A 21,863-nucleotide genomic window follows, 5' to 3' on the forward strand; every position below is an offset into this window, starting at 1 on the left:
GGTAAATTGTGGCTTCTGCGTAGCGTTAGCTGCTACGAGTGAAGTACTGCAGCGTCTCAAAGCGCGAGCTGCACGAGACAAACATGCCAGAAACTTGCACGCGACGCACGCACCGAACGTGTCAAGGACGTAGGTAGTTTTTGCCCGAGAGAAGCATAGGCGCGCAATCGTGGCCTAGTCGGTAAAGAAAAAAAATTGCGGCAGAACCCATCTCACGACGACGGTCGACGGTAATGCGTTAGCATTGAATGAAAAATTGGAGGACGCTTCGCCTGAGTGGAACGCGATCTCGGGCCCCGTTCGCATCGCATTTTTCTTGAGTCGGTTTCACTATAACACAGAACGTGGGAAACACCAAGCTGTACCCCGATCCCCTTATAGTCGGCTGCACTTTAGACAGAAATGCATTGCTGGCCATACGTTTTCCAGGGGGCAATATAAGTCGTCTTATATTAAAACTATAGTGAACTAGAATATACTAGTTCACTATAATTAAAACGGTAAAGGCCCCAGCACCTCTTTTTATTATTTTATTAATTGTTTGCTATATATATTGCCTCGACGCACGCGCGTGTCCCAATTTGACCTGCGAGGATGCGAGCGCCATGTGGATAGGATTTTCACAAGTAACCTACCCGAGCGCGCCGCTGTTGGTATGGTATAAATGCTGGAAAAGGGGGTTTGTGTTTGAGTTTCTTGATAACAGAATGATGTTTTCTCGTATATTCAAATTACAATCCGACGCCACCATGTCTGCAGGTTGTGGTTAAGTCGTACTTTACCATTTTTCTGACGGATTTTACTGTGAGAAATTCAATTTTTGTTCACTAACACCTTTCGCCGCGCGGAGGGCCTGCACGGTCGCGGTGGTTCGGGATGATTTTCTCCGCCACGGACGCCGACGCTGACGCCGGCACCGACGCTGACGCCGGGTTTTCTGCGACATGGGGCCCTTAACGCTGTCGCGTTAATATAGCGGCACGATGTACTGCCACCGTCGAAACGAGTTATATATGAGGCGTGTACTGCAACGGAACTCCTCTTTCTCGCTTCGATGATGATGATGATGATGATTTATTGGCATCCCCTTTGAAACGGGGCGGCGACAAATAGTCACCTAGCCTGCTTGATTTAATCAGGTATACTATACATGTTCTTTATCTAGTTTTTTTTTTGTATACCTCTCATCATTCTTTATCTTTTTCAAAAATTTACCTTGTAGCGCTACCTATATGATTTTAAGAGATCCGGTCGTATCAATCTCTTCCCTGCTATTTTTCCACCAGTACTCTAATCGTCTCTTGCTTATCTCTACGGCTGATCTGTTGATGTTTCCTTCCACTTTAAATCCAAGCGCTTCTGGGAGTTGCACGTTTCCTATGGCTCTCGCTGGGTGGATCCCGTAGCATTCCATTAGGATGTGCTGAGTGGTCTCTGGATCTTTACTGCAGCTTACACATGCCTCATCTAGTTCCGAATATTTGCTCCGGTATGTTTTGGTCCTTAGGCAACCGGCTCGAGCCTCAAATAGCAAGGCACTGCCCTTTGTGTTATTGTACAGATTTTCCCTTCTAATTTCTTTCTTCTCATTCTTGTAAGTCTCCATTGTCCTTTTTGTTTCCATTCGTTGCATCCAATTCACGGTCTCTATTTCTCTCACTTTCTTTCTGATGGCTCCTGGTTGTCTATTTACAGTTTCGATTATCCTGTACTTGATTGCCAACTTCCTTGACCTCTTCCTCCATTCTGTGTCCACGCTTTTCATGTAGAGATACTTGTGCACTTTAGCCGCCCATTTATTTTAATCCATGTTCCTGAGCCTTTCTTCAAAACTAATTTTGCACTGTGCTTCTCTGACTTCGAAAGAGGCCCAACCCATGTCACCCTGCACTGCCTCATTTGTGGTATTACCGTGGGCTCCCAAAGCCAACCGGCCTACTGATCTTTGGTTAACTTCCAAACCCGACAAGATATCCGATTTTAAGCATAGAATGGTATTTGCGAATGTTAGCGCTGGCACCATTACTCCTTTCCAGATTCCACGCACCACCTCATACTTATTGTGACCCCACAGTGCTCTGTGTTTCATTATTGCTGCATTCCGCTTCCCCTTTATTTTCAGATTATCTTGGTGGTTGCTTGAGTAATTCTTTCCTTCGTTTATGTGTACGCCGAGGTACTTGTATTGCTTCACTATAGGTATTACTTGCTGTTGAATTGACACCACGAAGTTACTCGTCTCTTCATTAAAGATCGTAATTCCTGATTTCTCTGTGCTAAACTTAAGGCCTAGATTTGTCGCTACATTCCCACAGATATTCGCAAGTATCTGTAAATCTTTTTTATTGTCCGCTAGTAGCACAATGTCGTCTGCGTACATCAGTCCGGGGAGCTTCTGTTGCACCATTTGTCCATTACGCATGTAGGATAAATCAAAACCTAATTCGCTGTTTTCCAGTCGTCTTTCTATACCCTTGACGTAAAGCGTGAACAACAATGGTGACAGAGGGCATCCTTGCTTCAATCCTTGGTGAATTCCCACCATTTCATTTCCTTTTCGACCTTCCCATACCACTTGTACTTGGTTGTCTCTATATATCTCCCTCAGCAGCTCCACGAAATCGTCATATATGCCTTCGTATTGAAGAATATCCCACAACAATTCCCTGTCTACGTTGTCATAAGCTCCTTTAATATCTAGAAATGCTATCCATAAAGGTCTTTTCTGAGCTACTGAAATCTCTATGCACTGAGTTAGTACAAACATATTGTCCTCTAAGCGTCTGCCTTGCCTGAACCCATTCTGTAGTTCCCTCAATAAATCGTTTTTCTCCACCCACTTCGACAGTTGTAATTTTATGGCTTGCATTGCCATTCTATATATCACCGACGTTACTGTAACTGGCCTGTACGAGCTCGTCTTATCCTTATCTCCTTTGCCTTTGTAGATGAGATTCATCTTTCTTTCACGCCATCCAACGGGAATTTTCTTTGTTCCAATCACTTGCTCGATGGCATTCCCTAAGTGTTTCATAAGAACACTCAGCGCCATCTGGCGCCGCTGCCGCGAAGCCTGCGCGTGGCCTCCTAAATGGATGGCGGGCCGGTGCGTGCGAACGCTGAGAAACGCGGCATGCGTCCGCTCCAGTCTTCATTCTGGACACGCTGCGCCATCCAGTGGCACAACCGAGAAGTCCGAGCGTGGCCTCCGAGACGAGAAACGTGGCGCGATGGTGCCTGCGATCGCTGAGGATTGTTCCCTCGCTTGATGCTCACTTAGTGGCACAAACACAGTGACGCAAGCTGGCGAGAGGTTCACTGAAGAGCGGGAGCTACCCAGCAGATACCCAGTGAATTCATGGCGCTGTTCGCTAAAGCGTTGGCGTTAAAGGCGTTCATTGAAAAGCGGCACGTACCCAGTGCATTTGTGGCGCACCCTGCAATGCGTCGGGTTGCCGTCCTTGAGGAACGTTTGTTGCGTGGTTTCGATTCCCCTATGCATCGGATAAATTTAAGGGATCTTTTTCTTCATTGTATAGCGGCACATTCCCAGTGGTACATACCTAGTTACCCTAGTTGGCGTCGAACACGCAAGATGGATGACGATTATTGTTTGGGGACAAGATAAGCCCAAAAGAGTGCAAACTTGAGACTACAACTAGAAGAGCGCGCGTTCTCACTTTCATCAGTCTAATATGTAATTTCCTTGTTATTTTTCGCGAGCGAGAGTGACGTTTCAGGGGATGAATAGCAGACAGCAGCAGCCTGCCAGAGTGGGTGAAACAGGCAAATAATGCTAAGTGCATTAAAAGCGCGCAGTTTCGTCCGAAAGGTAAAACATTGATTGTGATAGCAAATTATTAGACAACTATACGAAGTAAGGGTCGTATAGTTTTATCGTCCGCGTAAATTGCAGTAAACATTCGCTTACTAATTAACAAGCATCGTGTCACGCACACACAGTCAAACACGAAGAGATCAAGCTTGATTACCGCGGACATCCGCTGTCAGAACACTGACGTGATGAAGAGCGGCAGCAGCGGTTAGCGAGAGTTTCATGCTGCTCCTATAGCTTCAGCGCGTCTCCGAGGTTGTGCAACAACCTCGGACGCTCATTGGGTTCTATGTTGCTTCTGGTCGTTGGGTACTTCGTTGGGGACGCTTCGGGTCCGAGGTTGCTTTACAGATCCCACAAGAGTTGAATTGAATTCTGGGGTTTTAGGAGCCAAAACCTTACATGCCAAAACCACGATTTGATTATGAGTCAAGCCGCAGTGGGGGACTCCGGATTAATTTTGACCACCAGGGGATCTTTAACGTGTCCCCAATGCACGGGAAACGGGCGTTCAGCCCAAGACTGAATATGGCAAGTTTCGCGAACCTTTACTGAGCCAACGTGGCCCAAATACGAAAAATTACTTTAGAAGTCGTGACCTCACACGGAAGTGTTGACGTTGGGTTTTCCGCGCGAAATTCAAGAAAACGTAACTTTGAGCTTCATTTTCTCTTCTAATAATTGACCTATTACAGTGTAATTAACGACGGCAGAGTTATTGTTTTGCTTTAGTGTCCCTTTAAGCGTGTCGTAGCATGGCGCCGTTAGTCTATAGACTGAGCGGCGGCAACTTGCGTTTCCGGCGCTGCGATGGTTTCGGCGCTTGAGGCAGACGCTACGAGGATACGCAAAGCTGGCATGTTAGTGTAGGAAATTGGAAGATGTTCAGTGATTTTAGGATGCAGCATAGATCCGGGCGTTGCGCTACCGACAACGCAGCTGGCGCGGAGTTCTGGGCTGGAGTTCTTTTTAATCGTTTTTAAAGGATTTGTTCGGAGCACGTTGCCGCCGTCGCCGCGATATTAGCGATGCCTTTTCCGAAATTGATTATAGGTCGGCAAAATTATCACTACTCCATTCAGATTCACCGAAAAAAAATTTTTTTTTTATTCTTTAGGATTCACTCGGATTCAGACTCGTCAAAATTATATTCAGCTGGGCTCATTCGGCCTCATGAGTGATTTCGCCGACCTATAGGCTCTGTAGTAAAAGTAACGCAAGGAAATGGCTCAATTATCGCACCTTCCCTAATTTTCAGGCATTTCGAACGCACTTCTAGAAACTCGCGCATACCGACGTATGACAATACCATTTGTGCATTTCAGCGTGTGCCGACGGTGGAGGCGAGTGACTCGCGACTGGTCACTCCGGCGGGTGATCAATGTGACCTCGCAACCGCTGTCAGCTCTCCAGGTGTGGCACCTCGTCCGTGACAACGCTGGCGCCAACCTCGTCGAGCTGAAGATCACGGGGTTCAAAACAGCCACTGCACGTGGACCCACAGCCATGGTGTTCGGACACCTAAGAGACCACTGCCCTTCTCTCAAGGTTAGCACGCTACGGCTAGTATATATACACCGGGGTATATATATATATATATATATATATATATATATATATATATATATATAAAGCTAATCCGACCTGCGTACATTGAGCTGTGGCACCTCAGATGGGTAGAAACTGAAATTAAAATTACGTTCTGGGGTTTTACGGGTGCCAAAACCGCGATTTGATGATGAGGCATGCCGTAGTGGAATGATACGGATTAATTTTGACCAGTTGGGGTTCTTTGGCGTGCACCCAATGCACGTTAACCGCCAAATGCAACAGGAGCTAGGAGCTGTTCAGCGATTACACGTGATATCCCGAAACACTCAAAAGGTCATCGGTCGTTTAAAAACACGGTATCTGGATTATCCACACCAAGGCCTTAAGCTTTTTAACCGGAATTACTAAAGAAAGACATTTTTTAATAAGTTAAGCTGTTTAAATTAGGAGTTTAAACGTCTTATAGAAGAGTAAATAATTTAAGCGGCAATCACACCGGACGCCTTCATTTTTGGTGTGGCTACACCTGGCGCGTAGCGGCGCTGCCTGTACAGCACGCCGCGGGACAACCACGCTGTTACAATTACTGAAATACAGTTATGCTGGCATGGAAGCTTTCTATAAAACATATTACCGTGGCTCAGAATGCGCGACGAGGTCAAAAGCGTAACCCAAACTTGGCCGAAATTTCTCAGCCAAGCTTAATAAAAACGAGGAAGAAATGCAACACCCTCCACACCCCCTTCGAGCCTTCGTCTACCCAGTGGGCACCTACTTTCCACACTTACTCGTGTGACCATACAGGACCCACACACTCAAAACTCGCGCATTTACCGTTTCACGTTTGCCAGCAGTTGTCGTCCCAAATAAACAGCTTCGCAATAAGAAAATCCTCCCCTCACGTTTCGCAGGTCTTGCAGCTGACTGACGCTTGGCTGGAACGTTCTCTGGCGGACCTCACCACCAGGCTCACGCACCTGTCATTGAAGAGGTCTCTCTTTATTACCGACGTCTTTCGAGACAAACGGGAACCGTTGGCGGTCAGCTCCCTGCGGTTTCTTGACCTGGCCAACTGCATCTTCTTGCCGTGGTTCGACATGGCTTCACTTACACAGTTTCATTCGCTGCGCGGCCTGGTGCTCGAAGGCTGCTACCCACTCCTCGCCACTAGCTTTGCCCCGAGCAGGCCGATGATCACCAACCTTGTCCTGCTCAACATCGAGCGCATCTTCGTCTGCAACCGGGAGGTGCAGGTGGTGCTCCTTCAGGGCGCCAACCTCCAGTATCTGTTTCTGGGCCACACAGGCTTCGATGGGGAGGTGTTCGAAACGGTTTGGCGCCTCCTGAGAAACCAACGCCCGCTCCGCCTCACCCACGTCTGCCTCAGGTGCACGCAGATACAGGAGCTGCATTTGAACAAGCTCCTACAGATGACGCCCCGGTTGCAGTGGTTAGCCGCGACGAGTGCCGACATGTCGCCTGCCGCCAAGGAGCACGTGGAACAGTACCTACCCAGTTCCTGTCAGTACCTGGAGGTGGGACCCGGCAACCCGCGCAGCGCGGCGTTCTGTGGCCACTCCGTGCCCTTATAAAAATTTCTCTCAACATGTTTTAGACCGCTTTTAGACTATTGTTACTAGAACCTACCAACAGTCAATAGAAATCCTTCCATCGGTCTTTAGGCTTCCTAACAACTCCCTAGTAACACCCTAGAAGCAATTGGCCACCAACATTATTTAGAAACATGCTCATAGGTTGTCTGTGAACTTCCTACTAACTGTGTAGAAACACGTTTCTTTAGACCTCCTATTAGCATTCATTAAATTGAAGCATGTTCATAGGCTATCTGTAAACGTCCTATTAAAAATTTACTAGCGCTTTCTTTAGACACCCTAGTAACATTGTTCTAACAATTGGCCACCAACATTGAATAGAAGCATGTTTGTATACTTTGTCAACATCCTACCAGCTTTCTACTGACAGTTTTTAGGCCTCATTATGACTGAATTATTTCAAACCTCCTACCAACATTTTCCCTTTACACAATCTAGAAACATTGTCCAGAGTTGGTCACAGTATGTGAATAAAAACATGTTCAACGCTGCTTATAAATTTATGCTAACCTGAAAATTTATAACTTTAGATCACCCAGTACACCAGCACACCACCCTATAATGCTCAGAGCCGCAACTATTAATTTCATTTATTGGACGCTATTAACGTCTGTCACCTTATGTATATATTTACGGGATCTTATTGGAGTATTGATAAATATCTAAGCTCTTGACGCGATGTGCAGCTGAAGCCACAGGTTGCGAAAGGAGCTACTGAAAATAAAGGTCTGACAAATTGGAAGCGTTGCGAAGATTGCATCACACATTTATTACATTATTCAATCAGTCAAACTTGGGAACCGCAGAAATGAGACTGTAGTTATGCGAAGCAGCTTCAGCATTCTGGGCGTTAGTTGTAGTTGCACCTTAGATATTATGGAAATGTTTCTTTTTGTGAGATTGTTGCTGTGAGATCCTTGGCGTTGTATCCTTTAAAAAAAGGGAGTAGCAGTTAGGCAAGAGCAAAGAATTAGTTCATGATTGTCACAAAAGAGCGCGTAATCCAAGCGCGCGCCGCGTGTCACGCAAGCCAGCGAAAGAACACGCCGGCCCCGCGGCAACTTCAACAGAGGCGGACAGCTCCTACGCCTCAAACAGCAACGCTAACAACGGCGCCGAAACGTCTGGAAGAGACTCGACGGAGCGACGTTAACCGGAGAGAGAGAGAGAGAGAGCACGCGCGCGCCGAGACACCTTCTCACCCGGCGAGTCGACAGACATAACTACAGCGTGAGCGCGCGTCAACAGGATGAGTCATCACCCCCCCTCGAGAATGTTCCGACAGCAGCGGTCGAAGGTACGAGAAAAGACGCGAAGCTTTGGCCATGCTACGAGATCACGACACCGATAGGAAAGTTCGAGAACGCCTGTGGGAGCTATATAACCGCCGTGCGAGAATCAGATGGAGGAATCCAGGAATTCGGGAATTCAAGGAATTCAGTCCGCACAGGTGAAGTGATGTAACGTGAAGACCGAGCGTCTGCGGAAGAAGGGGATTCCCCGGCAAGCTAGTCGACGAGTTCATCGAGCGTCTGCATTTCCGGAAGAAGTTCTTTCTTCGAGATTTGCTCGAGCTACGCCGAGATCGTCTGACTCCAAGACCAACCAGCACGGTGAATACGATTGGACACTTAGTGTTCCTTTTCATTTTGTACTTTACGTGTTGGACTCTTAGTGCTTGTCGTGTATTATTTTCTTGTGTTTGTTAATACCCATCTGATTTGTATTGTGTTGTATCTAGCCTAAGTGTGCAAGTGTGTGTGTAACTGCCTTGTGTGAAGAATATATTTTGTTGTGTTTTGACAACTCTGGGCTCTGACTCGGTCTTTGGACAGCAACCGGCGTTCGCTGGCGCACCAGAGGGCCCATTCTTAATTGTCCTTGCTTTCGTGGGATTATTTTCGGAAGCTGATAATTCGGCTTTGGAATTTAGTCCGGCGTCTGCGCCTCGTTCACCGGGGTCTGTGACAATGGTCATACATTATTTACCCCAAATTAAGTCATCGCGACCTCTGTCAGAACCTCGTGTTTGTACGCTTCGCGTTTATAGCCAATTCAAGCGAACCGCATGACGCGCAATAGTTCGTTTGTAAAAAGATCATTTTTAAAACATTTCACGTCACTGCATTTCGCGCTCGTAACAACCTGCCAAAATGCGGTATAAGAAACTGAAATAAAAAAAATGTTTATCAAAATGATGGAAAAGCACTTACGTTTTTTTATAAGGAGACAAAACTTCGGTGCAGCTGATGACCAGTGAGGTGCTCAACGCAAACCTGGACGTCGGGCCCGCTGATTACTAGCGAATGTGTTCGCTCGTATTTTTTTTTATTGCTCATTTGTTCTTCGAAATAATTTTGTCACGTTAATGTCATTTTCATATAGGGATGTTGAATTTCCCGCGTTCATCCTACAAGAAAGAAGAGAACGAGCATCGGGCCAGGGAGCGCGTGAGCGCGTTCGAAGGGACTAGCCTGCTTTCTTGGACGTTCTGGGCTGAGGTGGACGCTAATAAACGCCTCTCTGAGTCTCGAGTTTTTGTCGGCTGTTCCATGTGCCACGTATTCTAATATTTGGTGCCGAAGAACCCGGGAGGCAACAGCCGGGAGCTACCGTCAAGGGACTTCGCTGGTGGCTACCGACTGGAACCACTGCCACGAACCACGGAGGTATACGGATCAGCGGACCGCCATGGATAAGCTCAAGTTGAAGCGAGCCACAAGAAGGGCCCAAAACACCAGGATCATTCAAGAGTCAAGTGCGGTGCTAGAAAACAATGCCGCGACATTGCGACAGATTGACTGTATTTACGAGCGGCTCAAGAACAATAACGATGAATTGAAGAAGATTAATGATGAATTAGAAAGCCACATAAGTGACGAGGCATTCGAGGCGGATTACGCAACCGTAATTGAGTATGAGGACAACGCGACCTGCATCTTAGCCGAGCTCCAGAGCAAGCGCCGCCAGCAGTCCGAAACCATTGTCATCGCCAGTCGATGTTCGCGACATGCCGGTGGCCACAGGGCATTCTGAAAGGCCAGGAGTCAAGTTGCCGAAGCTGGTAATTAATGCTTTCGACGGTGATCTGAGCAAATGGAACGCGTTCTGGGAGCAATTCGACCAGATCATCAACCAGAACGGAACTCTTACAGCTACCGACAAATTCAACTACCTGAGGTTATTTTTGAAAGGAGACGCGGCGACAGCTATAGCGGGGCTGCCTACCACCGAAGCGTGTTACGTTGACGCCTTGGACATGCCAAAAAGACGTTTCGGGGACAAGAAGCGGTTGGAGCAGGAGTATTTCTCAAGGCTTCGAAGGCTCACTCCTGTGCGTTCTTCTAATGAAGTAACAAAACTTCGCAAGTTGTACGGCCAGGTGCTCATTAACACGCGGGGACTGGAGGCGCTTGGCGTGAGCAAGTCGTCTTTCTCGTCGATGCTATGCGACGTTCTGCTCAGGGCACTGCCACGTGACATTGTCGTAGCGTATCACAGATCTTGCGCTACACAAGCTGCAAGTTCCGCCAATGACAACGTTCAGCAAGCCACGGAGCTAGAGCGACTGCTGCAGTTCGTCTCTATTGAACTGGAAAGCCTAGAAAAGAGTGACTTTGGGGAGCAAAAAGTGTATGACGAGGCGACTCATCCTAGAGACAATAAGAACCGCCGGTTTGACAGTGCGATCCCAACGTCATCAGTGCTTCATAACCAAGCTTCAAAACCACCTCCGGATACGGGCTGCATTTTCTGCAAGTCAACGCAGCATTTGACGGAGTCTTGCCGTACAGACCTATCGCTGTCAGAGAAGAAGAAACTTCTCGCCGCCGACATGCGGTGCTTTTGATGCACCATTACAGGCCACCGTGCAAGGGATTGCAGACGGAGAATTGCGTGCTCCGGCTGCAGAGGTCGTCATGCGTCTAGTATTTGCGACCCAGATAAACTAAACCGAAAGGCCTATGAAGACGTGAAAGGCAGCAGTACGACTGTATGCGCGGCTACAACTAAGAGCAACGAAAGGAGTGACACTTTGACGTGTGTGCTCCTACAGACTTTCCGAGCATGGGCAGTGACAGATTATTCATGCCGTTACATCAGAGGCGTGTTCGACGGAGGAAGTGAACGTACGTTCGTAACAGAAGCTCTTTCAAGGCGGTTAAAGTTGAGGTGTCTTGGCTTTAATTGATACCATAGCAATAAACACTTTCGCCAGTGTCAGCAGTTGCACACCGAAAAGATTTCGCATCGTTGAGCTTCACCTCCGAAGTCAGCATTCCGACGTTGAAGTTGCATTGAGAGCCGTCGAGATACCCCACATTTGCCACGACAGATCAGCCAACACGATGACTTCTTCGTTCGTCACATCATTAAAAACAACCGGGCACGATATCGCCGATGAACTGATCCACCCGTCCATTGAAAGAGAAAACGGAGTAAGTGTACTAATTGGCTCAGACCAGATGTGGGCGGTGATGACAGGTGAACTCTCCAGACCGGGAAACGAGGAAACACTCATCGCTATGAACTCAAAGCTCGGATGGATCTTTCAAGGGAGCACCGAGCAGTTGTCGTCAAAGCCAATCAACTCACCAGTCATGAATCTGCAAGCAAGCCAGCCGTCTGCAGAAGATGAGCAGTCGTTGAGTCTGCTGGAGTTGCTCCAGAGGGAAGTCGACAAGCTGACAGCCACACTGGAGAACCTGTCGAAGCAGCATGATCACTTGCTTGTGGAGAGGGACAGCCAGGCTCGCCAGCTTGCCCTGCTCACTGAAAAACTCAAGGAAAAGGATAAAGATACACAGACTGCCCACTTCACATGCCGAGCTACAGAATCACAGATTGACAAGCGGCAAGACAACCGAAACAGCAAGGAGAGTGATGTCGTGAGGCTCACATGCCGAGTGAGAGAGATGGAAGCAGAAGCTGCATCAGCAGCCGAGTCCCATTCCCACCTCCTGCATGAGAACCAAAGACTTCATAAGAACTTTACACTTGTGGCGAAAGATCACAAGAACATGGCATCTGACTTGGAGAATGATGTACAACAGAAGAAAGACCTTGAACTTCAAATCCAGCAGTATGTGATTAAAGTGGCCAAAACAAAAGAGCTCAGACATGCGCGCAAGGCTCGTCGAGCAAGTGGAATCGCTTCAGGACCAGCTCGCCAAAGAACAAACTGTCAAAAATCAGATTTCTGGGCACTTGAGGCACCTAGAGGAGGATCTTTCTCTGGCACGTACCGAAGTAGCTACGGCTCGCTCCGACGCAACCAGTCTGGAGCGCTTGCTTGCCACATCTCTGGAGCAGCGCTGCCAGACAGACATTGCCCTCGAAAGGATCTCTACCGAGATGGAAAACATGAAGCAGGAGGTGCAAGCAGGAGCCACGAGTAGGGCAGCCCAAAATGAAGAGAACAGTTTTCTCAGAAGCAATATGTCAGAGTTTGAGCATGCGGTGGAGCAACTAAAGCAACAAGTCATCAGGGAGCAATATGCAAGGATGATTGAAGTCTACGCAGGAGAAGATGGACACGTTCGCTCTTGCAAGATAAAGCGACAAGACGGCCTCGTGACAAGGGCCATCCAAAGACTGTTTCCGCTTGAACAACAGGCATGATCGCACTTCGCGGCCGGAAATGTGTTGAATTTCCCGCGTTCATTCTACAAGAAAGAAGAGAACGAGCATCGGGCCAGGGAGCGCGTGAGCGCGTTCGAAGGGACTAGCCTGCCTTCTTGGACGTTCTGGGCTGAGGTGGACGCTAATAAACGCCTCTCTGAGTCTCGAGTTTTTGTCGGCTGTTCCGTGTGCCACGTACTCTAATAGGGATATACTCGCGGACAACTTTCTGTGGCTATGAAGGGAAAGCTAAGGAGGCAAAGCGAGCACAACTGAGAGCGCTTCTAAAAAGAATCCCTTAATTGTTTTAATCCACGTAGTTTAGGCTGGGCAAGAGAAAACAAACAGCTTATTAGTAACAGTTAAATAAGACATAACACACCACTGAGTGTAAATGTTTACTTATTTAGCGGCTTTTTCCTTCCGATCCAGGCCAAACGCGAAACTGTCGCACGTGGAAGCTGCGTCGATTCAGCGTCTTGTCCGAGCAACCAAAAGCACTGTCAAACGCTGCCGGACTACTTGGCGCGGTAATATGTGCAGCAGCCACGCGCTTGTACTTTTATGGCTACGTCATCAATTTCATAAACGCGGTGTTTGCAGCCAACGGCTATTTGAGGCGGCTTATCGATGTCGCCGATTTTACGATGGATCATATCCATGTCATAAATCAGGTAATTGAGAAATCTGCGGAGTACAATAAACCTCTCTATATGGCTTTCATAGATTATGAAGAGGCATTTGGTTCAGTAGAGATACCAGCAGTCATAGAGGCATTGCATAATCAAGGAGTACAGGAGGCATGCGTAAACATATTGGCAAATATCTACAAGGATTGCACAGCAACTTTGGTTCTCCAGAAGAAAAGTAGAAAGATACCTACCAAGAAAGGGGTCAGGCAAGGAGACACAATCACTCCAGTGCTATTCACTGCAGGCTTAGAAGAAGCATTCAAGCTCTTTCACTGGGAAGGCTTGGGAGTGAGCATCAACGGCGAATACCTGAGCAATCTTCGGTTTGCAGATGACATTGTCCTATTGAGCAATAACGGGGACGAATTACAGCAAATGATTGAGGACCTTAATCGAGAAAGTGTAAGAATTGGGTTGAAGATGAATATGCAGAAGACAAAGATAATGTTCAATAGCCTGGCAAGGGAACAAGAATTCAGGATCGCCAGTCAGCCTCTAGAGTCTGTAAAGGAGTACGTTTGTCTAGGTCAATTACTCACAGGGGACCCTGATCATGAGAAAGAAATTCACAGAAGAATAAAATTGGGTTGGAGTGCATACGGCAGGCATTACCAAATCCTGACTGGGAGCTTACCACTGTCGTTGAAAAGAAAAGTGTACAATCATTGCATTCTACAGGTGCTAACATATGGGGCAGAAACTTGGAGGTTAACAAAGAAGCTCGAGAACAAGTTAAGTACCGCACAAAGAGCGATGGAACGAAAAATCTTAGGACTAACGTTAAGAGACAGGAAGAGAGCGGTGTGTATCAGAGAACAAACGGGGATAGCCGATATTGGGGCTGGAACCCTCCCCTGAGGCCGACTTAACCCCCCCTTTTGTTTAACCCCTTTTCTTTCCTTACGCATTTGAGTACTGCAACTAAGATGTAAGACGCGCAATCGTCTGCACACTCGCCAAAAGCGCATTTTATTGGCAATTTCCCGTGAAGAAATCGAAATTAGTGCTGTTTAGATGGTATTTGCAAACTGCAACCCCCCCCCCCCCCCCCTGGCAGAGATCCTGGGTGCGCTACTGCCCGTAACAAAGCACCTATATTCGTCAACACAATCAACGTCTGCACATTTATGTCGCTCATAACTGACAGTACAATTAGTTTTGCCGACGGCGTTGGTAGCGATGAGAAAACACCGAAGCGAAGTGAAGCGTCTCTACGAAGCGTCTCTACGAAACACCGAAGCGTCTCTACGAAGCGGCTCGCAAAGGCGAGCCGCTTCGTAGAGACGATTGCTGCGGCGGCTGCGCTGACCGCTTGCGAGCCAAAATCACGCCAACGATTAACTATATCGCACAACGTTTCATAACATGCACACTTTCGAGGTCACTTTACTCTAAGAGTTATCTCTTGTCAGAAAGAATTGAGCCGATTTTTGTGCCGACGTCAGCGGCGAACGAGGCCAGCGTCTCGACCAGGGAGAGAGAGAGAGAGAAAAAAAAAAAAAAGCACCGGGACGATCGGAGCGGTAACGATGCTAACTGAACGCTAGGCTATTTGAGGCAAAACTGTTACGGTGACGTAGCGTTTTCTTGGTTATTTACAATCCTTCCTTGATGTCAATGTCGCGAGGTGCTGCGCTTTGCGGGTGGCTGCGCGCACGTACTTTTAAAATTGATTTTAAATATGTTCTAAGCTATATTCGCCGCTGATATTTTGTAGACGATGTTTGTGTGTCCACCTAAATCGATCTCACGAGTTATCTCGACTTCAAAATTTTGTGTCAGTACTCCTTTAACCGAGAAAGTGTAAGAGTGGGGTTGAAGATTAATATGCAGAAGAGAAACATGATGTTCAATTGACTGGCAAGAGAACAAAAATTCAGGATCGCCAGTCAGCCTCTATAGAGTCTGTAAAGGAGTACGTTTATCTAGGTCAATTACTCACAGGGGACCCTGATCATGAGAAAGAAATTTATAGATGATGATGATGAAATAAACTTTAATTTTCGACACAGTGTTCCCGAGCGTTTGAGCTTTGGATCACTCTTGGTGGGAGGGTCACTCATTCCAGGAATCCTATGGCCGCGATAGCATCCCGGGCTCTGGCAACAAAACGTCGTTGGTCGTCCAGGGCCGGGGTGGAGATCGTGGCCTCCCACGTCTCGGCGAGGAGGTTCACGTCTTCGGTCGTTTTATGTTTGGTAATGGCGTCTTCGGGGCGCCACGGGCACTCTAGTAAATGAGCCAGAGTGTCCTTGACATTGCGATGATAGATGTGCTTCGGTTAATTCTTGAAGGGTATTAATTGTGGCTGTGGCCATCACCCTTTGTGTGGATGCTCTAATCGGAACACCAAGAGCGACTTTGTGTATCTTGCGGATCAAAGAAAACGACGAAGTGGTTGTTCTGCACATCACTGTTTTGGTCTCTCTGGAATATTATACATTTTCACCGGTTTCTGCTGGGAGACGCCGCTCCCTTTCTCGGCGATTGAAGTGGTATCGGTCGAGCACCGTCCAGTCCTGCCAGCGTCTGCGGGAGCTACTCCAAGGAAGAGGAACTGCCTTCGGAGCGAAGCTGAGAGCGATGACACCGAGCTGTACTCTCCCTCGAGTGACACCACTTCGGATGATGCAGGCTTCGAGGTCTACACACGCCGGAAAGCGAAAAGACGAAATGTCAGCGGATGCTCCGCATCAAGTAAGTCGATTGTGACTCCTAACGCCGAGAGCTCCGGAGCATACAATTATCTTCGTTCCTGAGGCGGCTACGGACAAACTCAACCGACTCAATAGACAGGCCATCTCTATTTATCTGGAGTCTCTCGCTCCAGGCGAGATAAAAGACGTCAGAATCAATAATCGCAAGAACGTCCTCGCTATCGAAGTTACTAACCGAAGCGCCTTGGATTCGTTGATGAAGATTACGCAGCTAGATAACATCAAAGTGCGCTGCCACACTCCTCAGACCTTGTAAACCACTGCAGGAGTGGTTTACAACATGGACGTCTCAATCAGTGACAATGATTTGCCTATATTGATCAAAACAAGGACAGAGAGCATTCCCATAATACAAGCTCATCGTGTTGGCAAGTCAACTTGCGTGAAGCTCCTTCCTCTTCAAAGGGGATAGCCTACCATCGTATGTAAAGGTCGGCCATTTTCGTCATACTGTACGACCTTTCGTGCCCAAGCCCCTACAGTGTCGCAATTGTCAGAGAATTGGACACGTGAGTGCTGTGTGCAGGCTCAGGTTGTTCTGAGTCGCATAGCTCCGACACTTGTCGCATGACCGATTTCAAGTGCTCCAACTGCAAGGGTGCGCACGCTGCGACTTCGAAAGATTGCCCGTTCCAGAAAAATGAACAGAAGATCTTGAGGCAGATGGTTAGAGATCATTCGACGCATAAAGAAGCCGCAACTAAAGTGCGACGCCGACGTTCCCGGCACCGCAAGTCAAGAAAACACTGTGGTAGTTCTAAGGAAGTGCAGAAACCAGAGAAGGCTGGTCGTCAACCGCTGACCTCGTGCATTACCAGCGCAGATGAGAGATGAACGCCCGCCATCGATGACTCAAAGGAAGCATGGCCACCTTTACCGAAGCCATGCCAACTCGCAGAACTACGAAACACGAATCGTCCAACAACTACGAATGGCCCGACAACAGGCCCTGCAGCAGTCCGTGCAGAAGGCCAGGACCTGCTAGTGATCACCATGCTGAAGTCACTCATGAATGTGATGCGTACGTTACTGACGAACCTAAACACCCCGAATGCTCGCAGCGCACTGCAGGTACTGGACGCGATGAATCCAGTACTTGCAAGTCTTGAATAGCATCATGGCTCATTCACCGCTGTCGTTCCGTAAAGATGTCAAGGAAGCATTCCTTTTTCAGTGGAATGCTCGAGGCCTCAGATCAAGAATTTCGGATTTTCGACCTTTCATTTTTGCGAACAAGTTTCCCATCATCGTCGTCTGCGAATCAAACCTTCAAACTACAATCCGGCTATCGGGCTATGAAGCTTTCTCATCCGCGTCGTGTAATGTCCTCAGCAAGGTCGTCGTTTATGTTCGGTGTGAACTCACTTACGTGCTACCTTCAGTTGTGCCTCACGACGACGAACAATACGTGTGTTTAACTCTAAAAACAAAGAAACATACATTCACTCTCGTCGCTGCATATATTTCTCCAACCGGTCGTTTTGAGACGCAACGACTGGGTGCTTTGTTATCCGCAACACCTGGCCCTTGGATCCTTAGTGGAGATTATAACGCACACCACCCGCTCTGGGGGAGTGTGAAGATGGACTCCAAGGGAATAAAACTAGTTGCATTTGCCTCGTACCAAGAGCTTTGTTACCTCAATGACGGCAGCCCGACATATTTACGTGGACTAACCTACAGCAACTGTCTGGACTTGACTTTCGTCTCTCAGTGTCGTCGAAGCAGTATAAAATTAAGTGGTTCTCAGGCATAGAAACCCATGGAAGTGATCACGTTCCTACCTCCAAGATAGCCAAGTCTCTATCTACTGCCCTCTGTAGAATAGACTGGACGAATTTCAGATCGCTTATGGAAGACGAATGTCAAGAAGGCCACCTATCATTTCTGTAGAATCAGATTAGAAATGCACTGCAAGAGGCTATGTTCACTTTTAGGCCTTCTCCAAAGTATAATGAATATGATGGTGAATTGGAAGGCTTCGAGCGATTCGCCGACGCGCAGAAAGAAGATACAGGCTCACCAAATGTATTCATGATCTGAGGGAGGCGAGGCGGATCCAGTTCCGTTTAAGGCACGTCCACGCTAGCAGCAAATATACCGACGGCTAACCGGCCTCCCGTGCCCTAGAACGTATGCCGCGCGAGAGGTGTCGTAAAAGTAGACGTAGTTAAGCCGGCGCACCGCCCGCAGCACGATCAACGGGCCTACTCGATGACTGCGAAGCTGCATGCCTCCGCCACCGGCGACGAAAACATCGGCTCCAGCTTCTGTTCCAAGCAAAATAATTTTCCCTAGATAAAGTGATGCGTAAATTGTACATTTTACGAAGAACGATATCCACTGTCAAACGTTAAACGTGGAACTTGACACAGGCGTAAAGTTTTCAATTTTCCGAGGGGGGGGGGGGGGGGGCGACCAGCATTCCGGAACCTACCCATGTATATATATATATATATATATATATATATATATATATATATATATATATGCTAACAATTTTCTATTTCTAGCTTTATGGCGAAAGCAATTATATCGACACTTCAGGCACGTTATCGTGGTTGTCGTCGCCGTGATGTTCTGCATTAAATCCAAAAGCCATATACATGTGGGTGCGGGAAAAAGCACGTAACAGTGAGCCGAAAAGGATGGCGGCTTGATGGGCATTATTTCCCACGCGCTCAATATTCGGGTTAGAATTGTAGGTCACGTAATCAAACGCGAATGGGAAGGAGAGATCGCGTCTTATCCTCTAGCCCTGCCGTAACTGTGAATGACTGTGCGCGGCTCGCGCTTATGGGGCCCGCATGCCATATCTAATTGTTGGTAGTCATTGGTGGGTGCAATGATAAAGGGTGACCAGGGATGGCTGCTAACTTCATGCGCGCTGTCTTCCTTGCCGGACTGTCTTGCTGCGCCACTAGTGTTGCAGAGTTAAGAGACAGAGGTCATCGCAGAACACTCGCAGAGGCCGTCAGTAGTTGACATACAAATAGGCTGATGATGATGATGAATCTAATTTTCAGAGTTGCGGTGAATCGCGCGGCTGTACGAACCGTTCGCCTCCGCTGCCGGCGTTCTTCATAATGCTTGCGCTGTGAAAGCGAGTGCTCGAGGTCATCCAGTGAGGTATTTACAGGTTTACATGGTCCGTGTTTACTATGTCCATTATGCTTACTATTTTAATTTTAGGTGAATGTTTACTACAATATATATGGTCACTATGACTAACGTATAGACTCGTGTAAGGGCCACACTTTTCTGTCGCGATTTTGACGAGCCTTTCATGGGACCGGGCCATTTGGCCTCATTTTTCCAACTACGAGTATGAAATCCGCCGTAAACCTCCGCGATCGCCTCCTCTCGACATCCAGCAGCGGCGCGCGAAAGTATGCTGCGCGCGACAATTCGCTGTTGAGCCCGATCAGAATCGGCGCACGGAACGCGATTGCTTCTCGGTTGGATGTCTTTTTTTATTGCGATAGCAATTATATGGACACTTCAACCGGATTTATGCCGTCGGCGTCGCCGTGAGGTTCCGTATAAAATCCAAGGGCGATAAATTTAATCGTCGCCGCGCGCCGAATGCGCGAGTGAAAGCGCCGCGGGGGACGCGCGCTATCACGGAGAGCGAACGCATGGCGGAAAGCAAACGCGACCGTCGCGCGAAAGGCCGTGGGGGTATGGGAGGGAGGCGGGGCGACGCTGTGCTGCTTCACCAAATGCTTATCTTGCAACCGGGCGCAAGGGTAACTGGCCACTCAATCTCCCACGCGAAAGCAAGAAAGCGGGAAGGCAGCGCGGGAGGGAGTGGGGGCAGCTTCTACTCTGCCAGCAACTTCAGCCGTACTTTGCCCGGCTGTGGCGGTCGCCCGCACCGTATCTTATCTCCACACGGCTCTGACCTTTGTATGCGCTGTGCATACGCCGCTCAGTTTCCGTTGAAGCGATAGACCGCGCGAACCTTCGCCCGCTGCGGCGGCTGCGCTTGCTGCCAGCGTTTTGGCAGTCGTCGTCTGCGGTCATTCAGTGTGATCTAATCATGTTTGCTTGTGCGTGCTGACACCACGCTTGTTAATTCAGTTAGTAAGCGAATGTGTCCAAGTTTGTGCAGCCGATAAAACTACTATCCCTACTCCGAATAGCTCTCTACTAATTTGCTATCGCAATTGATGCTTCGCCTTTCGGGCGAAACTGCAACATTTTTTTTTAAATATTGGCTGTCAACTTATGGGTGCGGGCCTTACACGGGTGCGATACTTACACGGATTTACACGGTAAGAATCTTCCTTCGTGTAATAGTCTTCTACTTCGCTATCACTAATACTGCTTCGCCTTTCCGGACAAACTGCACTCTTTTTTTTTTCTTTTTTTAGTACTTTGAGTCCGAGCATAAGCGCTGCTGCGCATGACTTCTAGACTTCTATTTATTCTGATTTTGAGTGAATCCGGCTTGGCATCATTTCGGTTACTGAGTGAATTCTATATACAAGGTGTTTCAGCGAACAGTTTCCAAAATTTTTAAAGGTGGTCTGTGGCAGATAGTACAATTCTAGTTCATGAGCTCGTCTACTCGAAGAGGCGGGCATTACTTGCGCAAAAAATTGAAATGCATAACCGAGTAATTAACCAATTAAGTTTTTAGCTAATTACTTTATGGCCCATGTTGCCATTTACAAACTCTAGCCGTGGATTGAGGATCCACTTTGAACTAAATCTCAGGCTGACACCAGTGTCGAGATATTAATTCTCTAACTTTGCGGAGAAATACATTGGCGTGCCAGTCACTTTCTCAACAAAACGTCGTTTTATGCGTCAAAGCACAAAAGTATGAAACGAACAAATTATGGGATTTTACGTGCCAAAACCACGATCTGATTCTGAGGCACGCCGTAGTCGAGGACTATGGAATAATTTAGACCACCTGGGGTTCTTTAACGTGCACCTAAATCTAAATATACGGGTGTTCTAGCATTTCGCCCCATCGAAATGCAGCCGCCATGGCCGTGATTTGATCCCGCGACCTCATGCTTAGCAGTCCAACACCATACAACCGCGGCGGGTAAGCGCAAAAGTAACTGCAAGCAAATGCATTTCTCCGCAATGTTCAGGAATTAGTAAATCGAAACTGGTGCCATCCTGAGAATTAGTTCCTAGTGCATCCGACTTGCGAATTCCACTGCTAGAATTTGTAAATTGCAGTACGGGCCATCTAGTTAATATGTTAAAAACCTAATTGGTGATTAATTAGTCGATTATGCATTTCAATTTTTTGTGCAAGTAACGTCCACCTCTTCGAGTATACCAGCTCATCATGAACTAGAATTGTGCTATCTGCCACAGGCAACCTTTAAAAAATTTTTGAAAGTGTTTGCTGAAACACCCCGTATTTATGGCCTCTGCATGCAAGAGACGATGTTTCCATCCCTAATGCGTAAATGTTGTAAATAATTAGAAGAGCTTTTTTATTTTATTTTGTCGCCAGTAGTTAGCATTGCCTACTGGAAAGAGAATCAATATTGAGACACATATCACTCACGTGCTTTTCACACGCCGTTCATAGAAGACTCTGCCGAAGGGGTCACTGAAGTCTGCAGGGTTTTTTTTTTTTTTTTCAGGTTCAAAAATCACGCAAAGTAATTTGAAGTGAGGTGAACATACATCAACATATTCATTCTTTAGGTATCCATTTAGTTGACTACCTCTTTCTCTTTAAAAAATATAATAAACTTTGTCCTTTGTATATATTTAAATACATTGTTTCTGTGCGTGGTGCGGAAATTGTCTCAGCGGAAATTTACAAAAAATGTTAAAGTCAGGAAACACGGATGAG

At 47.5% G+C, this 21,863-nt stretch overlaps 1 protein-coding gene across 1 annotated transcript in view; it reads left to right on the top strand.

Annotated features, from left to right (window-relative positions):
- LOC119449324 (uncharacterized) overlaps positions 1-8,048 on the top strand; it is an 11,701-nt gene extending 3,653 nt beyond the window's left edge. Inside the window, exons 3-4 of the mRNA XM_037712490.2 lie at positions 5,161-5,383; positions 6,298-8,048. Of these exons, the coding sequence (XP_037568418.2) occupies positions 5,161-5,383; positions 6,298-6,978 (904 nt within the window). The 3' untranslated portion in view covers positions 6,979-8,048. The remainder of the gene's footprint in view (positions 1-5,160; positions 5,384-6,297) is intronic.
- Positions 8,049-21,863: the final 13,815 nt, after the last annotated feature.

Source organism: Dermacentor silvarum, chromosome 4, assembly GCF_013339745.2.
Source record: "Dermacentor silvarum isolate Dsil-2018 chromosome 4, BIME_Dsil_1.4, whole genome shotgun sequence".
Lineage (NCBI taxonomy): Eukaryota > Metazoa > Arthropoda > Arachnida > Ixodida > Ixodidae > Dermacentor > Dermacentor silvarum.